Source organism: Prunus avium, chromosome 1, assembly GCF_965620075.1.
Source record: "Prunus avium chromosome 1, drPruAviu1.hap1.1, whole genome shotgun sequence".
NCBI classification, from domain to species: Eukaryota; Viridiplantae; Streptophyta; class Magnoliopsida; order Rosales; family Rosaceae; genus Prunus; species Prunus avium.
The window spans coordinates 17,941,849-17,965,163 of NC_142284.1; the positions used below are offsets into that span (position 1 = coordinate 17,941,849).

General features: G+C 42.1%; 3 protein-coding genes and 1 pseudogene across 4 annotated transcripts; 2 read left to right on the plus strand and 2 right to left on the minus strand.

Annotated features, from left to right (window-relative positions):
- The first annotated feature begins 7,067 nt into the window (after positions 1-7,067).
- LOC110764891 (uncharacterized) lies at positions 7,068-8,030 on the plus strand. The gene has a single exon (XM_088247161.1). It carries the CDS (start codon positions 7,068-7,070, stop codon positions 8,028-8,030), a length of 963 nt encoding a protein of 320 aa, XP_088103287.1.
- Positions 8,031-8,222: 192 nt separating this feature from the next.
- LOC148297473 (uncharacterized) lies at positions 8,223-10,142 on the plus strand. Its single transcript, XM_088247167.1, has 2 exons — positions 8,223-8,874; positions 9,313-10,142. The coding sequence occupies exons 1-2, from the start codon at positions 8,223-8,225 to the stop codon at positions 10,140-10,142; spliced, it is 1,482 nt and encodes a 493-aa protein (XP_088103293.1).
- A 2,260-nt stretch (positions 10,143-12,402) lies between these two features.
- On the minus strand, positions 12,403-15,576 carry LOC148297474 (glutamate receptor 2.8-like). Its single transcript, XM_088247174.1, has 5 exons — positions 15,015-15,576; positions 14,607-14,919; positions 14,264-14,511; positions 12,836-13,346; positions 12,403-12,617 (listed from the first exon to the last, which is right to left on the minus strand). Exons 1-5 carry the CDS (start codon positions 15,549-15,551, stop codon positions 12,403-12,405), a joined length of 1,824 nt encoding a protein of 607 aa, XP_088103300.1. The 5' UTR covers positions 15,552-15,576.
- A 3,627-nt stretch (positions 15,577-19,203) lies between these two features.
- Positions 19,204-20,362, minus strand: LOC148297475 (glutamate receptor 2.6 pseudogene; annotated as a pseudogene). Its single transcript, XR_015832956.1, has 2 exons — positions 20,023-20,362; positions 19,204-19,901 (listed from the first exon to the last, which is right to left on the minus strand). The product of XR_015832956.1 is annotated as a glutamate receptor 2.6 pseudogene (transcript).
- Positions 20,363-23,315: the final 2,953 nt, after the last annotated feature.

Below are 23,315 nucleotides of genomic sequence, written 5' to 3' on the forward strand. Positions count from 1 at the left end.
TCTATTTTGGATAGTTATGTTCCATGAGATTGTAAAACTCATCCTTAATCTTGTAATATCGTAATTTACAAAGAGAAGGACGTCTAGTACAATATTAAGGTTACTAGGGACATTAGGAAGTAAATTGAGTCCTTACACGTGTAAACACAAACGTTTACTATATTAAGGTCTTGTTTTACTCGGTTTTGGACAGTTATGTTCCATATGATTGTAAAATGCATCCTTAATCTTGTAATATCGTAATTTACAAAGATAAAGACATGTAATACAATATTAGGGTCAAAGGGAACATTCGGAAGGTAAATTGGGTCCTTAGTATTGTAAACATGGATGTTTACAATATTAAGGTCTCGTATTACTCTATTTTGGATAGTTATGTTCCAGGAGATTGTAAAACCCATCCTTAATCTTGTAATATCGTAATTTACAAAGAGAAGGACGTCTAATACAATATTAAGGTAACTATGGACATTAGGAAAGTAAATTGAGTCCTTATATGTGTAAACACAAACATTTACTATATTAAGGTCTTGTTTTACTCGGTTTTGGACAGTTATGTTCCATATGATTGTAAAATGCATCCTTAATATTGTAATATCGTAATTTACAAAGATAAAGACATGTAGTACAATATTAGGGTAAATGGGAACATTCGGAAGGTAAATTGGGTCCTTATACTTGTAAACTCGGATGTTTACAATACTAAGGTCTTGTATTACTCTTTTATGGATAGTTATGTTCCTGAAGATTGTAAAACTCATCCGTAATCTTGTAATATCGTAATTTACAAGGATAAAGACATCTAGTACAATATTAAGGTAACTAGGGACCTTAGGAAAGTAAATTAGGTCATTATACTTGTAAACACAAATATTTACAATATTAAGGTCTCGTATTACTCTATTTTAGACATTTATGTTCCATAAGATTGTAAAATCCATCCTTAACCATTGTTTACTAGAATAAGGACCCAATTTACATCCCTAATGTCCACTATTACCAATCATTTGTAATATGGATCTATATTTTTGTAAATATATGATTTACAACATTATGAATTTGGTGAACCCTAACGTTGTAATCCATGAGGAAAACCCTGTAAATTGTTACCAAAAACTTATAAGTTATAAGTTTAGGGATTCTTTTTACAATGTTTTGGTACCCTCGTATCCCAAAATTGTAAAATCAGCCCTTAATCTTGTAAACCCTTATTTTATTAGAATAAGGACCCAATTTACATCCTCATGGTCCGGAGTTACCAATTCCTTGTAATGTGGATCCATATCCTTGTAAATGAGTATTTACAACATTATGGATTAAGTGAACCCTAATGTTGTAATCATGGTTCAAAAATTTGTAAACCGCTACCCAAATCTTATAACTTATAAGTTTTAGGATCCTCTTACAATGTTATGGTATTCTCATATCCAAACTACTGTAAATCACTATCCAATCATATGTCAATTGCCAAACAGGAAGGGCATAATTGCATGACCCTTATGCAATTGCATTTTCAAAAAGTGGAAACTTGATAACTTGTATAACCGGTAACCAATTTTTTTTTAAATTTGGGAGCATCATAAATGACAAATGGTGCATGGGTGCACCTGGTGCACTGTAGAAGGTGCCCTAATTTATTTATCAAAAAGCCAGAAACATCACAATCTGTCATAACTTCATATCAGTTTATATATATGACTATCGACACCGAAAACCATCATAATCATCATTGATATAATATAAGTTTATATATATGGAATTCATTCATCTAAATTAAATTGAGGATCTAACTTCCAAAGAAAAGAAAATCAACCAAGGAAAGAAATGAATGTTTGGATGTGGCTTCAGATTACCTAATGTAAATGTGATTATGCTGTTTGGGACATGCCTTTTTTTTTGTCTTTCATCGACAGCTTGCCCTATTGGAGTTTCAGCACAAGAAACAAAAGCAAGAAAGATAGGAATGTAACATGAATATATAGTCTCATTCTATTGTGGGATGTCTCAAATAACCTTGTCTGAGGAATATCTTGTGGAGTTCACTACATCACGATCCACATTAAAACCATCATCATCAAGTTTAATCTGATCACATTAATGAGATCGGAATTCATTCATCTAAAATAAAACGAGAAACCAACTTCCCAAGAAAGAAAAAATCAACGAAAGAAATGAATGTTGGAATTGAAAAAAATAGACAGTTTAGATAATTGCAATGTCGGGTGGGCACTTCAAGATTGTTCCTCAAATAAATTTGCTCTTCAAGATTGAACATTCCACACGGCACATGGCTTAGTGGTTATTTGGATGCACTTACACCGCTTAATGGTTATAGGAAAAAATAAAGGATCAATTCCACTTTAAAGAGACACCTTATAAAAATAGACCCGTTTATGAAACTTATTATCTGGATGGGAATCAAGAACAAGAAAATTCAAAGTTAGAAATATTTAAGAAAAAAAAAAAGGGATCTCTTCTGGTTTGAAAAACCTATTGTGACTATTCTTTTTTACTATAAACGGTGGAATCTTCCGTTGCGGTATATAAAAAACAATCGGTTTGAAAATTATGTAAGAAATGAAATGTCACAATATTTTTTGGAAGATGACTAAATATGCAAATATACATGTCTTCAATGGTGACAAAAGATATCTGTATTTGCTTGGAAGACGACACAAATGCAAATATCTTCTTCATTAACAAATTCTGGCCTTGCATTGCATGCCTGCATGCTTGGAATTTGGAGGTTCTTTTTTTGACTCATTCAGGAAAATGGTTACCAGGTCTAATCACCACTACTGTAGTGGTGCCCAGTTAATTATTTTATAAAATTCCAAACTAATGTTGCTAGACTAAATAAGTAGAGGACAAGTATTTGTAATTAATAGGAATAACCCTATAATCGAAACATTCATATTTTAAAATGGTAGAGTGGACGATCCTAAGTCGTCTTTAAACCAACATCAAATTCTTAAATCAAATCATCAAACACAAACCTGAAATCAAATTACGAAAACATTACCATCATGATGTGTACGACTTCACCAAAAGCAGTATAAATGCGGTTGCTTTAATCAATTGCAAGTTTCATTAAGAAGCTTCTAGGCTATTAACTACAACCAAGTGGGCTCTAGCTAGGCTATTAATTCACAACCAAGTTCGTTGCAAGTTTTCAGTTGACTTGACTTCGGATTGATAAGAAATTTAAAAATGAAGCTCTATACATATTCCAAAGACACACAAAATCCCATCCATGAATTTAGATTCGAAACCTTATCTAGTGCTGCTGGACTAAATAGTTGTACTGATTGAGAAGGGTAATTTTTTTTTTTTCCGACATTACCTAGAAACCTTCAGGAGGGACGAACAATGGAGGCTCAGCTGATTGTGGATCTTTCAGCATTTCATTTGGAGATAATTCTAATTGTTTTGGGAAAAATTTCATTAGAAGCCAAAAATTGCATTCTTGTGGGTATTTATTAGATTTCTGTACATAAATAATAAAGTAATGATGTGAGATATAAGAATGAACAACAATATATCATGACGTTTACACATATAGTTTTACTGTAACTTATAGGTTTAAAATGGAAATATAGGAAGCCTTTGATGACAAGTTAGGTACATGGATAGATGAATCAGTATGCCCTGATAAGATATTTCCATCATTTGATTCATTTTCATTCACATCAATATTGTTCTCCACCGCTGAGTTGTTCTGCATATCATTTGCATCATGTACACCTCCTATAGCTGTCTCATCAGGAGTATCCACAGCATGTATTCTGGATGTTCTTCGCGTAAAAGGATGAGAAGTGAGATCTTTCTTGTCAAAATGCTTTGCCAATTCAACCATTTTCGACCGAAATGAGTTCTCAGAATGAATCGTGGTCCTCAAAGTAGGCCATTGTGAGCAAAGGAAACGGTACAAGTACATCAAAAGTGAAAACATGGAGACTACACCTGCGATGATGAAGAGTCCCCCGAAGCTGGACACGTGAAGGCTTCGACCATCTGAAGAAATTTTGGCACTTTGATCATCACAGCTGGTTTGGTTTGTGAAGTAATTCCGCTCAATTGAATCCATCGTATCTTTATGTTGAGTGACATTCAAGATTACCCTTGACATGTAGGAGACTAGAGGAGACCCTCTTGGGAAGGCCTGATGTATTAGAAGGCAAAAAAAAAAAAAAAAAATTTAGCATATGGATATAAGAAATGGAACCATTGTTGCAGCACTGTACACTCTGGTTTTTATGGATATATAACAATTCAATCAAAGAAAATTAAGACAGAGAACTCACAAAGCCGAATCCATCAGTTTTGTAGGTTGGTCCAACCATGGTGTACTTGGAACAATTCTTTGCAATGAACAGTTTAAGGTAAGGGATTTCATCGAAAATTGCAGCAACTCCACCATTGTTGGTTCCTCTGGATAGTGCATGGTTATACTCCTCAATGGTTACTGTGGGAACCAAATTAAATCAGAACCCTAATTCCTTCCATTTGGGGATAATTTGACCTAATTGGGAATTTCTAAACCTAATTAGGAGTTACTCAATTTAATTGGGGGTTATCCAATTAAATGAGGAATTACCTAATTATGTTGGAAATTAACCTACCTACCACCATTAGGGATTTGATTAATTCCCTAATTATCAAATCCCTAAATACACCAACTCCACCAACCTCACCTACCACAATTAGGGATTTGATTAATTCCCTAATTAATCAAATCCATAAATGTACCAACCTCACCTACCTCACCAACCACACCAAGGCCCCCTATAAATACTTGGCCACGCACAAGGATGAGGTACGTCAGAATTTCTACTAAAACTCTAGAGAGCTCTTCCCTTCACAAATCCTAGCCAACTCCTCTCTCTCTCTCTCTCTCTCTCTCTCTCTCTCTCTCTCTCTTTTACATAAGGCTCCGGCCGCCCGGTTTTCACCACACATATATATCTCCGTACTCTATTTAGCTATTGATTTTTCCCTAAATCAATTGAACTAACTTAGGCATCGGAGGGCCTTTGGCCAACACCCCCCGGGTGTGGTCCTCTTATCCAATTTATTTTGCAGGGAGAAGGAGGCGGCGAAGAAGAAAGGGGAATCTTTCAACGGAATATTCTCATGGGAGGAAATTTGATCCCACAAATTGGTGCTTTCATTGAGAGCACGAGTTATACTCAAAGCGTGCTCTAAATCCATTTTCCACACTTTTCCAATTCACCAAAGCCTTCCAAACAACCATGGTTGGAAGCAAGAAGACGAGAGGCAAAACCGCCGCGATGGCAAAATCCGCGACGGCTCATAGCCACTCCACCCATGATCCCGCGATCGACATGGTGGCACCACCACCTCTCACCACCGCGCCGGCCACTGCCGTCATCCAAGGCCCCGTGGCCGGATCTAGCCACCCTCATGGCACCACCGCCGAGCATGGTGGAACCTCCCATCAAGGTGGGCTCATTACCACCGCCGACTTAGGCCCAATCTTGGAACAACTTCAAGCATTCCCTCCATTGCCTCCACGCTCGACACACGCTCATGCGCACACCTCCCATGAAACCCTAGCCCGTATGCAGTTGGGCTCCACACACTTCTCTCCTCCCGATCCACGAAGTCAAGCAGACCTCAATATGAGAGTTGACCAACTAGCTCAGAGAATGGACGACCAAAGCAATTTGATGAGGCAGCTCCTCAACCAAATCAATCTGGCTCAAAATCTTGGCCTTGGACCACTGGGCGAAGAGAGAAGGATGGACGAACGCGCCGATAGGCAGCTCGATGGATACCAAGCAGGTCGAGCAGGAGCAAGCAGACAAGGAGAGGGACAACAACGTGATCAGTTTGCCAACATGTCACAAGCATCCGAAAGCCACACTCAGAGCAATGTGCGTGAAAGGTTGGGCCCACAGCCTGACATCCGCGCTCGACTGGGCCCGCAGGGAAATGTTCTTCAAAGGTTAGGCTCCCAGGGTCGTCAACCTGACACACATCGCAATATGGATCGTGAAGAAAGGCGCTCCGCTGACCACTCACAGAGGAACATTCATGAAAGGCTAGGTTCCCAGGGACGTCAACCTGATAACTTTCGCAATGTGGATCACGAGGAAAGGCGCTCCGTTGCTCAATCTCGAAGAGTCGATTCTCATCGACAAGCTACAGAAAACCCTTCGCAGGCGCAGTCCACCAACACGCCGCCCAGGCAACACAGCCGAGAAAATCGAACCTTGCGAGTCAATGAGGAAGTTAATCAGCGTCGCCTAAATCGCGAGGGTCGCCAACGTAACCAACTAGCAATGCGTGCGGAAGACGTTGAGAAGCTTGTGAATGACCGACTTCGAGACTTGAGGACTGGCGGGAACTTCGAAGATGCACTACGCAAGGAGATAGACCAGGCAAACTCCACGCCTTTCACTGCCGAGATTGAGCGGGCTGCTCCCCCGAAGCGATTCTCGACGCCTTCGTTTACCCACTTCAAAGGGGACTCCGATCCCGAAAGTCACCTAAAATACTTCAAAAATGTCATGATCCTTCACAAGACCGACGACGCATTGATGTGCAAGGTGTTTGTAATGACCTTGCGAGGAGCAGCCCAAGACTGGTTCCACACTCTACCATCCGGGTCAATCGACAGCTTCAAGGAGCTGACTTACGTCTTCACTAAAGAGTACACCTCTTACCGGATGATTAAGAAGAACCCGGATCATCTGTTCAACCTACGCAAGAAATCCGACGAATCCCTTCGAGACTACATCAAGAGATTCAAAGCAGAAAAGGCCAACATCGTAGGGTGTGACGACCGAATTGCGTCCTCTGCTTTCAAGAAAGGCCTTCCAGTTGAACACGACTTATACCGCGAGCTGGCTATCGCTCCCAGCCAAACTCTGGCAGAGGTCTTCGCGACCACGGAACGCTATGCGCTCTAGGATGATGATCGAATCGCCGCAAAGAAATCTACTAAGCAGGAAGATCAGCCGTCTAAACGGGCAGGCCAAAGAAGCGATGGGTTTAACAACAAAAACAAGGACAAACGCAGGTCACACCCACAAGGGGACGCTATGGCAGGAGAGAACTACACAAAGTTCTCCATCCCCATACATCAAATCTTAGCCCAAGTGAAAGACAAACCTTGGGTAAAAAGACCACCACCCTTGAGAGGAGATCCAGACAAGAGGGATACCAGGAAATACTGTGCCTTTCATGGGACGAACGGGCACACTACAAACAACTGCTTTGCCTGGAAGACGCATCTTGAAGAACTAGTGAGAGAAGGTCACTGCACGGAATTCATTGCAAAGCAGGCCATCCAGCAAATTGAAAACCGTGACACCGCCAAGGAACCACCTCAGAAATTCATAAGAATTAACACAATCCTGGCCGACTCTGAGGAGTCTGGATTGACAAGCAAAGAAAAGAAGAGGAAGATCAAACAGGCCACTATGATCTCCCAAATCACGACCGACCTTCTACCAGCAGAAGACGACCCTGTGATCGACTTCCAGAAGAAAGACCTGATCGGTCTCGACATGCCACATAACGACGCCCTTGTTATTAGCATTCAAATCGCTCAAGCCATGGTCGACCGAATCCATGCAGATGAGGGCAGCGCAGCTAATATCTTGCAACTGGCAGTCATTCAACAGATGGGCTTGGAAGCAAAGATCAACAAAACAGCCAGATCGCTGACTGGCTTTAATGGTGCAACAACAGTTACTGTGGGCACAATAGACCTTGACGTCTATTCCCCACCTGTAATAAGCTCACAAACATTCATGGTCATTGATGAAGTCTCACCCTACAATGGCATCCTGGGCAGACCATGGATTGGCAAAATCAACGCCATCACCTCTGCCACACATCAGAAAATTCGCTACCCAATTCCTGGGGGCGGTGTCGGCCAGATCAACAGCGACCAGGCAATGGCGAGGAAATGTTCGGCTCAAGGGCTGAAGAAAGGCAAGATAACACAGTTCCTCCCTGTGAATCAGGCAGTTGGACAAGCGAATATCACTCCTTTATAGCAATTAAAGGGTCAGGACCAAGCCGAGGGAATCTATCCAGAGATCTCCCCAGAAGAAGGATGGAAACCCGAAGAGGACGTTGAGCTAATACCCTTGGATCCTGACCAGCCAGACAAAAAAGCGCGGATCGGCTCGCGCCTAAGCCCAGACGAGAAGGTGGAGCTGACCACCTTCCTCCAGAATAACAAAGACATGTTTGCATGGTCGCCATCTGACATGCCTGGCATCGACCCAAACATTATCTGCCACCGGCTCCACGTCAACCCTGCTAGCAAGCCAGTGGCGCAGAAGAGACGCAACTTCGCTCCCGAGAGGGTCGCAATCATTGAAGCCGAGATCGACAAACTCCTAGCCGCCGGCTTCATCGAAGAAGTCTCCTACTCAGAGTGGCTGGCCAACGTTGTTCTGGTGGCAAAACAAGAAAAGGGGAAATGGAGAGTTTGCGTCGATTACACCGACCTCAACAAGGCATGCCCTAAAGACAACTTCCCGTTGCCGAGAATTGACCAACTCGTGGATTCCACCTCCGGCAATGAGTTGCTCAGCTTCATGGACGCCTACTCTGGTTATAATCAAATCCTGATGCACGAGGATGACAGGGCAAAAACCTCTTTCATCATCGAGAGAGGGACCTACTGCTACAAGGTTATGCCTTTTGGTCTAAAGAATGCCGGAGCAACCTACCAAAGACTTGTGAATAAAATCTTCAAGAAACAGATCGGCAAAACAATGGAGGTCTACGTGGACGACATGCTGGTCAAAGCTCCTAAGCGTGCAGATCACATCAAAAACCTCGCTGAGGCATTCAACCTGCTCCGCCAATATCGCATGAAGCTGAATCCAAGTAAATGCACGTTTGGGGTATCGTCCGGCCGATTCCTGGGATACCTAGTCACACAACGAGGCATCGAGGCACATCCACGCCAAATTAAGGCTATTCTCGAGATGAAGTCACCTTCCACAATGAAGGAAATACAAAGTCTGACAGGCAGAGCAGCGGCCCTCAACTGATTCCTCTCTAGATCTACCGACAAGTGCAGACCATTCTTCAAAGCCTTGAAGAAAGGGCAAAGAGACAAATGGGATGAGGAGTGCGAAATAGCTTTCCAAAATCTAAAGACTTACCTCACTTCACCTCCCCTGCTCTCAAAACCAGTTCCTGGTAAGGACTTGTTTGTGTACCTGGCAGTGTCCAACTCAGCCGTCAGCTCAGCTCTCATCCGAGAAGAACTGGGGGCCCAACATCCGGTATTCTACACTTCAAAAGCTCTCCTCGATGCAGAGACTCGCTATCCGAAATTGGAAAAGCTCATTTTGGCCCTTGTAGTTTCCGCAAGAAAGTTGCGACCTTACTATCAAGCTCATCGAGTCATCGTCATGACTGACTCTCCTTTGAGATCAATCCTCCATAGCCCTGATGCTTCTCAACGACTCATGAAGTGGGCTATAGAACTAAGCCAGTATGACCTCCTCTATCGGCCAAAAACCGCAATAAAAGCCCAGGCCTTAGCAGACTTTGTGGCAGAATTCACCCCATCAGCCGATGAAGAAAAACTGGTCAACAGTAAAAAGGAAAGGTCAAAAGCAGATGGTACCTCTGCCGAACCTGGCCAACCTATAGACATGTGGCAATTACGTGTAGACGGAGCGTCAAACCAAAAAGGAGCAGGAGCAGGTGTCGTCATCATCACCCCAGATGGAACCCTAGTGGAGCAAGCCATCACGCTTGGTTTCCCAGCCTCGAACAACGAGGCAGAATATGAGGCATTACTCGCTGGCCTGCGCTTGGCGAAGGAGCTAGCAATCAAGAAGCTAGCCATCTACTCGGATTCCCAGTTGATCACGAGTCAAGCGTCAGGTGAATACATGGCGAAGCACCCAAGGATGATCTTGTACCTTGACAAAGTCCAAGAGCTATTGAAGGCGTTTCCAACCTTCACCATCCAACAGGTACCACGGGCAGAGAACGCGCATGCAGATGCTCTGGCAAGCTTAGGATCAGCGCTGGATACCCAGTTCAGACGCTCCATCCCAGTCGAACACCTTGACCGACCAAGCATCGAAGAAATAGAGCCAGTCAACACAATGCAGATCAACGAGGACCCCAGCTAGCAAGACCCCATCATCGACTACTTGATGAATGGAAATCTGCCAACGGACAAGACCGAAGCCAGAAAGGACCAGCAGAAGGCCGCGAGGTACTACATACACGGCAACAAGCTCATCCGCAGATCATACTCCGGCCCTCATCTCACCTGCATAAAGTATCCTCAAACACTTGAGGTTCTATGTAAAATTCACGACGGCGAATGTGGCAATCACTCTGGGGGCAGATCACTCGCCCAGAAGGCTCTAAATATAGGCTACTTCTGGCCTACCATGCGCCACGACTCCACCGAATATGTCAAGAAATGTGATCGCTGCCAGCGATACAAGCCAATTCCTAACTTGCCTGCCGAAGTCTACCATCCGCAAAACAGTCCCTGGCCATTCATGCAATGGGCCATTGACCTAGTGGGTCCCTTGCCACCAGCGCCTGCCAAGAAAGACATGATGATCGTTGCCACCGACTACTTTACTAAATGGATTGAGGCCGAAGCTCTAGCCTCTACCAAAGAAACCGATGTAGAACGATTCATTTGGAGAAACATCATCTGCCAGTTTGGCTGCCCACAGTCACTAGTAACCGACAATGGCTCACAATTCATCGGCAAGCACATCACCGCCTTCTTCGCAAAATACAAGATCAAACAAAACCTGTCCACCCCGAGGTATCCACAAGGAAACGGACAGGCCGAGGCATCTAACAAAGTCATATTGGACTGCTTGAAGAAAAGGCTAGAAGGCGCCGAAGGGAAATGGGTAGATGAACTCCCCGGAGTACTATGGGCTTATCGCACCACCAAACGAAGATCGACTGGCGAAACTCCATTCTCCCTCGCCTATGGGACGGAAGCGGTCATCCCTCCTCACATCACTGTCCCCTCCTTGAGCCTTGAGGTGGGCAGTGTTGATCAGAACTCTGAGCAGATGAGGCTCAACCTCGACTTGCTTGAAGGCGAATGAGAGAAAACTACTGTCTGGGTTGCTGCCTATCAACAACAGTTGAAGTCTTACTACGACAAAAGGTCAAAGATCAGACAGTTTCAACCAGGCGATCTCGTATTAAGAAAAGCTTTCATCACTGCACCGAGGCAAGGGTCAAAAAAGATGAATCCTAACTGGGAAGGCCCTTACGTAATCAGCCGGATTGGAGGCAGAGGAAGCTACACACTGGACACCATGGAAGGGAAGGAAATTCCACGACAATGGAATGCCTACCATCTCCAAAAATATTATCCATGACACTTCCTCCTGACTGCTCAGTCCCAAGCAGATGATTGAGCCATGCACACCTCTGAAGAAGAGAAGCAACCGTTAGAAGTTTCTGGTTTTTGTATTCAGTTATCTCCATTCTCGAGTGTCACATCTGCTTACTCATTCCAGAACATCTCCATATAAGTTGCCCATAAGCAGCGTCCTTCGGGAGACGCAGGGCGACGACCAGAAGCGTCCTTCGGGAGACGCAGCCCGCAAAAAAGCGTCCTAAGGGAGACGCAGGGTGCGCCAGGAATTTCTTAAAAGGAGGTCTCCATGCCTCCTGCGGGAAGTATCCAGGTTCCTATCCGTTTCCTAAGGGAGGCAGGATAGTCACATAAGTTGCCCATAAGCAGCGTCCTTCGGGAGACGCAGGGCGACGACCAGAAGCGTCCTTCGGGAGACGCAGCCCGCAAAAAAGTGTCCTAAGGGAGACGCAGGGCGCGCCAGGAATTTCTTAAAAGGAGGTCTCCATGCCTCCTGCGGGAAATATCCAGGTTCCTATCCGTTTCCTAAGGGAGGCAGGATAGTCATATAGTTGTCCATAAGCAGCGTCCTTCGGGAGATGCAGGACAACGACCAAAACATCCTACGGGATATGCAGAATACACCCGGAGTCCCTCAAGGGGGACCCTGGCTCTCGCCAATTTCCTAAGGGAAAAGCATCCTACGGGATATGCAGAACACGCCCGGAGTCCCTCAAGGGGGACCCTAGCTCTCGCCAATTTCCTAAGGGAAAGCATCCTACGGGATATGCAGAACACGCCCGGAGTCCTTCAAGGGGGACCCTGGCCCTCGCCAATTTTCTAAGTGAAAACATCCTACGGGATATGTAGAACACGCCCGAAGCCCCCCAAGGGTGACCTCGGCACTCAGAAATCTCCAAAGGGAGATGCGCCATCAAAATACAGACCAACCGGCCAAATTCAACAAAAGGATGATGGTCGAATAAGACCAATTATTCTAAACAAGAAAGCAGACTACAAAAGCTGAAAAGAAATAAAGAAATCTTCATCTACTCCGATACGTTGGCGGGAGGTCCTTGATCTGCAGTCTCTTCTGCATCCGCCTGACCAGCCATGCCTTTAGCAGCTCCACCTGCCTGCTCCACGACATCTGCCATTACATCCTCCTCAGCCGCATCCGCTCCAGCTACCTGCTCTTCAGTTCCTCCTTGCACATGGGACAAGTCAGGGCAGAGCACCTCAATGTCTCCATCTCTAATGCAGACTTGTTATAGGCGCCAAACTTAGCAAGAAGCTTGTCATAACCAAATGAGACGTCAGCATTCTTGCGCTCAAGACGGAAGTAGGCATCTTTTCGACTAACCAAGTCACCAGCAGAAGAGGGGGCAACAGCAGACGAGTTTCATATATTTTCAGCAGCAAAAACTAATCATTTTTTAAGCAAATAGAGTGTCGCTTCCCTTTGTTTTTCCAAGGAAAGACTCGAGAGGGTGCCAAGTTCGCCGGCCTGGCGGACGTGGTTAACCAATTCAGCACAAGTGAACGGGCTTGACAGAAAGTTCGTCTTGAGCAGATCAGACACGCATGCACCTCCTGTGGGGTTGGGCTTGTCAACCTTGGGACCAACAACTGACGTTGCAGAAGAACCCTTCGCTCGGGCAGATGACTCTCTCATCTTCTTAGCCTCTGCCAACCTCGCCTCCAAAGAAGTCCATGAGGCAGAATCAACTCCACTCTTGACTGCCCGTGTCTCAACAACTGAGCCATGAGCAGACCTCCCGCTTCGATCTCCATCCTTTGACTGGTGCAGGTGACTCGAACTTCGGACAGGAATATCATCTCTTTGCTTCTCGGCAGGCGAACTAGTTCGCGAGTGGACTAATTCATGGAGCAGATCACGATTTCCGAGCTTGTTAGTAGGAGGCTTGAGCAGAACGTCCCGAGTGTCTCGCATAGCGCCAACCTTCTTGTTGTCTACACCCAGGAGGGGAGACTGGCAGAACACTTCTCCTGCCCAACTAGCAGATCATCAGAGTATGGACAATTCTACTCCCATCTCTCAACATCCTAGGCTGGGGGCAGACCACCAACTTCCTCCACTGAGGAGCCCAAATCCAAGAAGAAAGCCCAGTTACAACTGGACAGCCCAACAGACGATCTACATCTCCTACATGCCACCACGCGCCATGCAGAAGCTGGGGGGCATTTGTGGGAACCAAATTAAATCAGAACCCTAATTCCTTCCATTTGGGGATAATTTGACCTAATTGGGAATTTCTAAACCTAATTAGGAGTTACTCAATTTAATTGGGGGTTATCCAATTAAATGAGGAATTACCTAATTATGTTGGAAATTAACCTACCTACCACCATTAGGGATTTGATTAATTCCCTAATTATCAAATCCCTAAATACACCAACTCCACCAACCTCACCTACCACAATTAGGGATTTGATTAATTCCCTAATTAATCAAATCCATAAATGTACCAACCTCACCTACCTCACCAACCACACCAAGGCCCCCTATAAATACTTGGCCACGCACAAGGATGAGGTACGTCAGAATTTCTACTAAAACTCTAGAGAGCTCTTCCCTTCACAAATCCTAGCCAACTCCTCTCTCTCTCTCTCTCTCTCTCTCTCTCTCTCTCTCTCTCTCTCTCTCTTTTACATAAGGCTCCGGCCGCCCGGTTTTCACCACACATATATATCTCCGTACCCTATTTAGCTATTGATTTTTCCCTAAATCAATTGAACTAACTTAGGCATCGGAGGGCCTTTGGCCAACACCCCCCGGGTGTGGTCCTCTTATCCATTTTATTTTGCAGGGAGAAGGAGGCGGCGAAGAAGAAAGGGGAATCTTTCAACGGAATATTCTCGTGGGAGGAAATTTGCTCCCACAGTTACATAAGGTTTCAACTTGGATTCTTCAAACCTTAAATTGTCCATTAGAAACCCTTTAATAAATGAATTCTTTTGATATCCTATATTATAACCATTCCTTTTGATCTCTCTTATATCAGTAAATACAGGCTGCAATCTCTGCACTGTTAACATTGAGGCTAAACTTGCAGTGTAACTCTGTGTCAGGATAAGGACCACAAAAACCCAAATTATGAGCACTAATCTTGACCAATTGTTCACCACTTTCTCCCCTATAGCATTAAAAAAGCATTATTAATTAGACTACAAGCTTCATTGAGAATTTTGAAGAAAACAAATGCTTTGGTATAAGGAGAAGAGAACTTACTATGAGCAAAGACAAGAGTTGAAAAGGAGAACCAGAATATCATGCCAAGTTGTTGTTGTGGTGGACCTCTAAACTCAGAGTTTACCCGGTGTTCAAGAACCCATATCACAAAACCTGTAAATATGAAGGCTGCCCCAGTTGTCAGCCAAAGATCCAAACTTAACGGCTTCAAAAAAATCCAAATATTGCCTCTTTCATTATTTTCCACCAAAACTACCATTGACACTCCTGACTCTGAATACGGCAATGTAAAATCTACATACAATGAGCGATTAGCTACAATTGTTGTGTCTCCCACCACAGCATCATACTTCTGCATTTTAAATCACCAATTGAAAAGTACATTAGAGAAGGAGATAGAGAGAAAGAGAGGATGACCATTAATTTAACCTGTAAAATAAAACTTACCGTTGCTTTGATTCCGTAAAGAAGTTCATCATATGTCCCATTGAAGCATAAGAAGTCATGGGGAAGCGGAAATGGTAGTTTAGGCAGTGCAGCAAAGAAGACATCAGCAGCAAATCCCGATATATTTTTGTTTTCCACTTTTATGAATTCATTAAAACCTTCTTTCATTGGAACTCCAATCCTGAGTTTCTTTGTTGCAGGTTGGTCTGTAGTGTCCCCTGGCCAAATTGGTTGCTTGAGTCTTCTCTTTACATCAGATTTTTCTGCTTCACTATTATCATACTTGAGCTGCCTTGACAGCCCTTTTTGTTGGTCAATCCAATATCCAATAATCCTTTCTTTACTGCCAATCACATTGAATATCTCAAAGGTTGAAGGTTCTAACTGTCCCTTGACCAACTGGAAATTCCCACTTAGGCTTTGAAATTTTGAACTTAGGATTGTTTCAAGAAGATTTTTACCCATGTTCCTGGTTTCCAAGCTTGTGTTTTGTTTCATAGACCTAGAACTTGTTGTTCCCACTTTCTCCACCGCCATTGCCAGTGCCCAAACTGTATCATACGCCCATTGAAGAGCATCCTACCCATCAGCCAATGAATATGCAAGGCACTCCCCACAAGTCACGGCAGTCTGTAGCCATTCAAGTGTGATTGCTTCATTATCTCAATCAATCCCTATAATCTTGGAACTGCCTATTTTATGTTTTACCGTTTGTATAATTTACTCTGTTTATACTCATGTACAAAGTCAACTGTATAGCATATAAAAGAAATCCAATACAACCAGAATACTCATCGTGGGGTGTTCTTTCTATTCTACTTCTTATTCTTCTCTAAACCCTAGTTATTTCTCTACATGGTATCAGAGCCTCGCAGAGGCTAGCAACCCCTTTTCGATCCTAATGACAAACTCTTCCTCTCCTATAAACTCTTCTTCTGTCTCTCAGACTACTTTTCAAAATACCATGACCACCACACCATCTTCTATTCCAACTTCTTTCAATATCGCTCACTTGTTTACAACACCAATGGATCGTAATAATTTTCTCTGTTGGAAATCTCAGTTTGAAGATGTACTAGAATTACATGATCTGGAAGATGTGATTAAGACAGAAACCCATCCTCAGAAGAAACTTCCCGATGGTTCTCTCAATCCAGCCTATTCAAAAGACAAACTAGTCTTAAGTTGGATCAAGGCCACGGCTTCATCTTCTATTAAGACCCTTCTGATTCCATGTTCTACAGCATATGAGGCATGGACGCTGCTTGAGAAACGACTGTCACCCTTGTCCAAAACTTATATTCGTACCCTGCGAGATCAGATACGCACCCTCAAAAAGGATCCAGAAAAGTCAGTTGCTGATTATTTGATCCACGCCAAGTCTCTCTTTGATTCTGTCACTGCAGCTGGCACCTTAATTTCTGATGGCGAACTTATTAATTATATACTCGATGGCCTAGGCCATGAATACAAAGAATTTACTACCTCCCTTCATCTTCGACCCTCTCTAACCTTTGATGAATTTTATGATTTGTTAATACAGGAAGAACAGTTGCTGAAGAGGATGTCTTCCCTCTCCTTATCACAAAGTGTAGCACTCACCTCTGATCGCAGTACCAATGATCAGGCCACTCAGAACCGAGCCCAAGGCACCACTCACCACACCCATTCTCAAACCCGGTCTCAAAACTTTGGAAGAGGACGAGGTCGAGGTCGCGGTTGGCATAATGGAAGAAATTCAGGTCGTTCTCCTAACTGGAATTCCAACTACCATAATGGCGGGACCTTCACTCGCGACAACGGCTGGCAAAATAGTCGTGATCACCGTCGTCCTCAATTTCTAACAGATACTAGATCATCAATGCCTTCACATGATGGACGTCCACCACTGCTCCCAACACCACCATATCAACCTCCTTTTCAGTTTCAAGAAACCTGTCAGATGTGCAACCGGCAAGGCCACACTTCACGTGTATGTCCTGATCGTGGTAATTACGCCTACATGGCAGAGTCCAACACCTCCAATATCCCTTCACCATCTGTTCCTACTAACACAAGTTGGTGTGTTGACTCCGGGGCAACCCATCATATGGTGTCTAGTCCTTCTCAACTCCCCTTTGTGAAGCCATATACAGGTAATGATTCCATTATTGTAGGTAATGGCACTCGTCTCTCAATAAGTCATATTGGTCAAACTAATATTGGTCCTTTGAAACTTACTAATGTTCTATGTGTTCCCGCTATCCGAAAGAATCTATTGTCTATACACCGTTTTTCTAAGGATAATAATTGCTATTTTGAGATGCATGCTAATGGTTTTCATGTAAAGGACAATATGACGGGGAGGACATTACTCACTGGCAGTAGCTCTGGCGACTTGTACCATATTCAAGCAGATCCTATAATCTCAGGGAAGCTAGTCTTTTATGGTGAAAGGACTACCCAAGATATTTGGCATACAAGACTTGGCCATCCGTCTCATGATGTTTTTCGTATTTTACTTAATAAATTTCACTTGCCTGTTAGTGGTAAGGTTGATTCTCATAAGGCTTGTCATATTTGCCCTTTGGGAAAATCATGTAGACTTCCCTTTTCCAATCGTACTTTTTATGCTCATGAACCCCTTGCAGTACTTCATCTAGATTTATGGGGACCAGCCCCAGTCTCCTCAAATTTTGGTTATCGTTATTATTTATCTATTGTTGATGAATACACTCGATTTGTGTGGTTTTATCCTTTAGCAAAGAAATCCGATGTGCTTACAACGTTTGTCTTCTTTAAAAGATTGGTGGAAAAACAACACAACCATTCTATTAAAACCATACAAATTGATGGTGGTGGGGAATTCACTAATCGTTTATTCCTTAATTTTCTTCATGAACACGGCATCACACATCACATTTCATGCCCTTACACACCAGAACAAAATGGAATTGTTGAGCGTAAGCATAGACATATTGTTGAAATGGGACTTTGCCTGTTGTCCCAATCACACTTACCTTCGAGTTTTTGGCTCGAAGCTTTTTCCACTGCTGTCTTTCTTATCAACAGGTTACCAACTACACAACTTGGTCAAGTTTCACCCTATGAGAAGTTGTTCCAACGCCCACCTGACTACCGGTTTCTCAAGTCTTTTGGTTGTACATGTTTTCCACACTTAGTGCCATACAACAAGCATAAACTTTCCTCCAAGTCTATTAAGTGTATTTTTCTCGGGTATGACAATCACTACAAGGGGTACAAGTGCTTTGAACCAATCTCTAGGCGAGTGTATATTTCAAGGAATGTTACTTTTGATGAATCTGATTTTTCTTACACTAATATTCTATCCAAGTCCTCTCATGATTCCAGGTCAATACCTCTTGCACCCACGTTATTGGAGCCTCCTCATGTTCCTTTATCTCCAGCTCCCCCAACTACTCCACCTCCTTCTAACCTTGCTACGGACAACCAGCTCTCACCACCAGCAACACCTCTTCCGCTCTCTACTCTGTCTTCATCTCCATCCGACCATCCTCTTCATCAATCTGCAAGCACTTCCCCTCCTTCAATAGAAATCGAGTCATCTCCGACAACTCCAGCCACTACACCACCACCACGTGGGTTCCGCAGCCTTCATAATCTTGTCTACAACTCCACACGCCATCCTCTTCCCCATGCCTTAACTGCAACTCTTACGGATCCTCTCTCAATTGAGCCTACAAGTTATACTCAAGCCTCTAAATTCCCTCACTGGCAGGCAGCGATGCACGAAGAATATACAGCCCTTATGAAGAACCAAACTTGGTCCCTCGTTCCTCCTACACCAACCATGAACGTCGTGGGCTGTAAATGGGTTTTCAAAGTCAAGCGAAAAGCCGATGGCACTATTGAAAGACACAAGGCACGCTTAGTTGCCAAGGGCTTTAATCAAATGGAGGGCCTTGACTATGATGAAACATTTAGTCCTGTTGTCAAGCCAGCTACTATTCGCACTATCTTAACTATTGCTCTTTCCAGGAATTGGCCCTTGCAACAACTTGATGTTCGTAATGCCTTTCTGAATGGCATCTTACAGGAGGAGGTTTATATGAAGCAGCCCCCAGGTTTTGCTGACCCTCTTCGCTCCAAATATGTCTGCAAACTCCACAAGGCACTCTATGGCCTTAAACAGGCCCCCCGTGCATGGTTTCATCGACTTCATTCTTTTTTAATTCATCAAGGATTCTTCCCATAATCCAAAGAGGTTTAGGCCTGCAGTCATCTTGTTTGGTTTTTTCCATCTTATCATGAAGTCTTCAAGACATTTTGTCATTGGTATATGTGGCCTTACTCCCAACACACCTTCCATTGAATCCATGGCTTCCAAACTCACAGGATCTAACAAAGTTGATAGCCCTTCTGTAACAATCCATGCATACCCTTCGCTCATCATACCTATCTTCTTTGCTAGTATGAAGAGTTTGGACCCAAGGGAGGCAGTCATATGCACCAGAAATATTCTTGTTGAAGTTGAGTTTAACCTGCGAAGCTCCCTTCTAATTTCAGCATCATTAGAAGATGGAGGAATGACACTTCTGTAAGGTACTCGAGCACCAACCTCCTGGATAGCGTCCACCAGATACTGAATTAAACCATTGCCATAATCAGTGTCTTCATAGACGAGAACAACTTCCAACCAGCTATAAGCTTCAATGATGGCAGCTATGGCTTTTACTTGAGCAGAGTCATCAAAGGCTGTCCGGACAAAAAATGGGCTACGAGATGGAGAAAGAGAGGGACTGGTGGCAGAGAATGAAATGATGGGAACCTTAGCCTTTCTGCCAAGCTCCATCACAAACTTTGCTTCTGCTGACCTTTGAGGTCCAATGATGGCCTGCACTTTTTCTTTCTTCATCATATACCAGGCTGCATGAATTCAACAGACAAATGTTGAATGAATTAAATTAATTAGCTAAGATCAAAAGGTTGAGTGTATGTGTGTGTGGCCAAAAATATATAGCTGGAAAGAAGGTAGTGTCTAATCCACCTTCAGATGCTGCAGTAACAATATCATCCGCTGAATCCCGGGTGGGAAGATCAAGCCTTGTTTGATAATGAGCATGCTTAGCATAAAAATCTGAGAGTGCCGTGGTCATGCAGCTGTTTGCAATTGCTCCCACTGAGGAATTCAAATCAAGAACTACTCCTACTGGTATTTGTATCACTTCCTTCGCCATTGAAAGCGGGATATTCCCAAGCATGGCCAACGACAGAATGAAGAAGAAAGGCTGAAGGTGCTTCTGGTTTTCCATTATTGTTAAGCCCCCTGGGTTTGTTTCATGCACTCTCACAGATTCCAATTACTTTGTTCTTTTCTTTTAGCTTTACGTTTGTAATTATGACCAGGGCTGATTGTCCGTTTTATAAAGCCCGAGGAGAAAGTATAAACTGTTTCCAGAAAGGCACATTATTAGTTTTTTTTAAAGAAAGTATTTATCTAGAGAGTTGTTTTTAGGAAACATTTTCTAATTTTTAATAACCACAAGCAATAACAATACAAATCTCAGCAATCAACACATAATGACAGATGCAATTAACAATTAAACACCTAAAATATGATTAGTCAACATTCAAGCATGAAAGACTGAACTTTAATAATTTTACTAATGCACAAAGAATGATAAAACATGGAATTTTAGCATATTTATTGTCTTCAAATCTAACTTCAAAGTTCAAGTTTCCAATATTGCAAATAATAAGAATTTATGTCAACTAAAAATTAAAATAAGTTAATTCTTTAAAGGCGCCAAAGCAGCTACACATGTTGTAGTTGAATAAAGCATCTACAATGGACTCCCTAAACCACATCTTTAGACCTCTAGAGACTCTCTATTTTGGAAAGATGGATATGGAGTATAGATGGAGTTATGTTTTTTCAATTTACGAGAAAAGAGAAAACTGCTACAGCTAGTGGCTCCCTATATTTAATGTTGTTTTATTATAAAATATTTAAAATATTGATTTAACGTTGACTTTTTTTTTAAATTGTAAAATCAAGAACTAAATTGCCAAAAAAAATTAGCCAAGAACTAGACTAAAAAAGAATTAAAGCATTTATATGACTCCCTAAACTAGGAAGTATGGTTGCAGTTGAAATTTTCAAGAGAACTCCTAAAATAAGGTTACCTCAATCCTCTTCCCCTAAACATTCAAAAGCCACTTAGAATATAAAAAAGTAAATAAAACTAACAAAACAGATTGAGAAAAGAAAGAAAGAAAACTAAACATTCACTGTGTTGTTAGCTAAACTTCCATGAAGCAAAAGATAATCTAAATAGTCAATTTTTCAAGTCTTTATTCATATATCATCTTTGCAAAAAATTAGACAAATTGGAAATTAAGACATCTAGTTGTGACCAACAAAATTGACAAACTCGGTGCTTCAAGAAAAGACTAGAATAACAACCATTAATCGAGTAGTCAAATGGGTTTCGAATTCAAGTGATTTTTTGTAGAGATATTTTTGAAGGAGTACCTAAAAGATAGACAGTTCATATCATCGAAATACATTATAGGGTGGCTACACAAGATTGTCCCCCAACTAAATTTGAGGGTTCTTCAATGTCTCTCTCTCTCTCAACTAAAATAACAACCATGTAAGTGGGATCCTCAATGGAAGACTTGAGAGGTATGGGACCGAGCAACAAGAAAATGATTAAAAAACTCAAATGCAAATCCCCCAACTTCATTTACACATCAATCATGTGACAATTAAACAATAAACTGCTTCTTTGTAGAAGAGTTATTAGCATAAACGCTACTGACAATACTCATAAATATTGATTCAATTTGCACCACTTGATAAGTCGAGACAAGTCAATACCGGCCACCTAAATATGGACCATGCTTTTCAAGGAAAACAAAACATCCCTTTCCTTGAAACTGTACAGACAATGTCACAATCTCTTTTATTTATCAAAAAGCCAGAAACATCACAATCCGTCATATACCCTATAATCGACTTGTGTAACACTGTATAATCCTATAATCGAAACATTCATATTTTAACATGGTAGAGTGGATGGTACTAAGTCGTCTCTAAACCACCATCAAATTCTTAAATCAAATCATCAAACACAAACTAGAAATCAAATTTCCAAAACATATACCACATAAACAATCGCTCTGCGATGCCCAATAACAACGAAACTTTTGCCTTTGCTGACTTCCTTAGAAAACAAAATGAAAATATATAAATATATATGTATTATGAATTGAATTAAGAAGCTTCTAGGCTATTTACTGACAACCGCGTGGGCTCTAGTTAGGCTATTAATTCACAACCAAGTTCGTTGGAGTGGTTATTCAGCTAGAGCTATCTCGATTAATATGACTAAAGACTTGTACTGATTGAGAAGGGTATATTTTTTTTCTTTTCGACATTACCTAGAAACCTTCAGGAGATGTTGATTGTGGATATTTCAGCGTTTCATTTGGAGATAATTCCAATTATTTTAGGAAACATTTCATTAAGAAGCCAAAAATTGCATTCTTGTGGGTATTTATTAGATTTCCGTACATAAATAATAAAGTAATGATGTGATCTGGTCAACACTCATAGATGTTGATTCAATTTGCATCACATGATAACTCGAGACAAATCAATTTGCATCCTTCTGAGTACTTTCATGGATGACAAAACACCCTTTTCCCGATCTGTTTCAAAAAGTCAGAAACATCACGATCCACATTAAAACCATCATCATCAAGTTTAATTTGATCACATTAATGAGATCGGAATGTATTCATCTAAAATAAAACGAGAAACCAACTTCCCAAGAATGAAAAAATCAACGAAAGAAATGAATGTTGGAATGAAAAAAAATAGACAGTTTTTGGATAATTGCAATGTGGGGTGGCTGTTCAAGATTGTTCCTCAAATAAATTTGCTCTTCAAGATTGTACATTCCACACGGCACATGGCTTAGTGGTTATTTGGATGCACTTACACGGCTTAATGGTTATAGGAAAAAACAAATGATCAATTTCACTTTAAAGAGACACCTTATAAAAATAGACCTGTTTATGAAACTTATTATCTGGATGGGAATCAAGAACAAGAAAATTCAAAGTTAGAAATATTTAAAATTAAAAAAAGGAAGGGATCACTTCTAGTTTGAAAAACCTATTGTGACTATTCTTTTCGACTATAAATGGTGGAATCATCCGTTGCGGTATATAAAAAACAATCGATCTGAAAATTATGTAAATGAAATGTCACAATATTTTTTGAATGCACTTGACACTTCACAACAAGATGACTAAATATGCAAATATACA

Coding starts and splice junctions, on each gene's coding strand:
- LOC110764891 (XM_088247161.1), top strand. CDS start 7,068: ATGGCAGGAGAGAACTACACAAAGTTCTCCATCCCCATACATCAAATC.
- LOC148297473 (XM_088247167.1), top strand. CDS start 8,223: ATGTTTGCATGGTCGCCATCTGACATGCCTGGCATCGACCCAAACATT. Junction 8,875..9,312: donor TCGCATGAAGCTGAATCCAA/GTAAATGCACGT, acceptor TCCTCGATGCAG/AGACTCGCTATCCGAAATTG.
- LOC148297474 (XM_088247174.1), bottom strand. CDS start 15,551: ATGGCGGTGGAGAAAGTGGGAACAACAAGTTCTAGGTCTATGAAACAA. Junction 14,920..15,014: donor TTTACGGAATCAAAGCAACG/GTAAGTTTTATT, acceptor TTTAAAATGCAG/AAGTATGATGCTGTGGTGGG. Junction 12,618..12,835: donor CGAACTTGGCACCCTCTCGA/GTCTTTCCTTGG, acceptor GCCTATAACAAG/TCTGCATTAGAGATGGAGAC.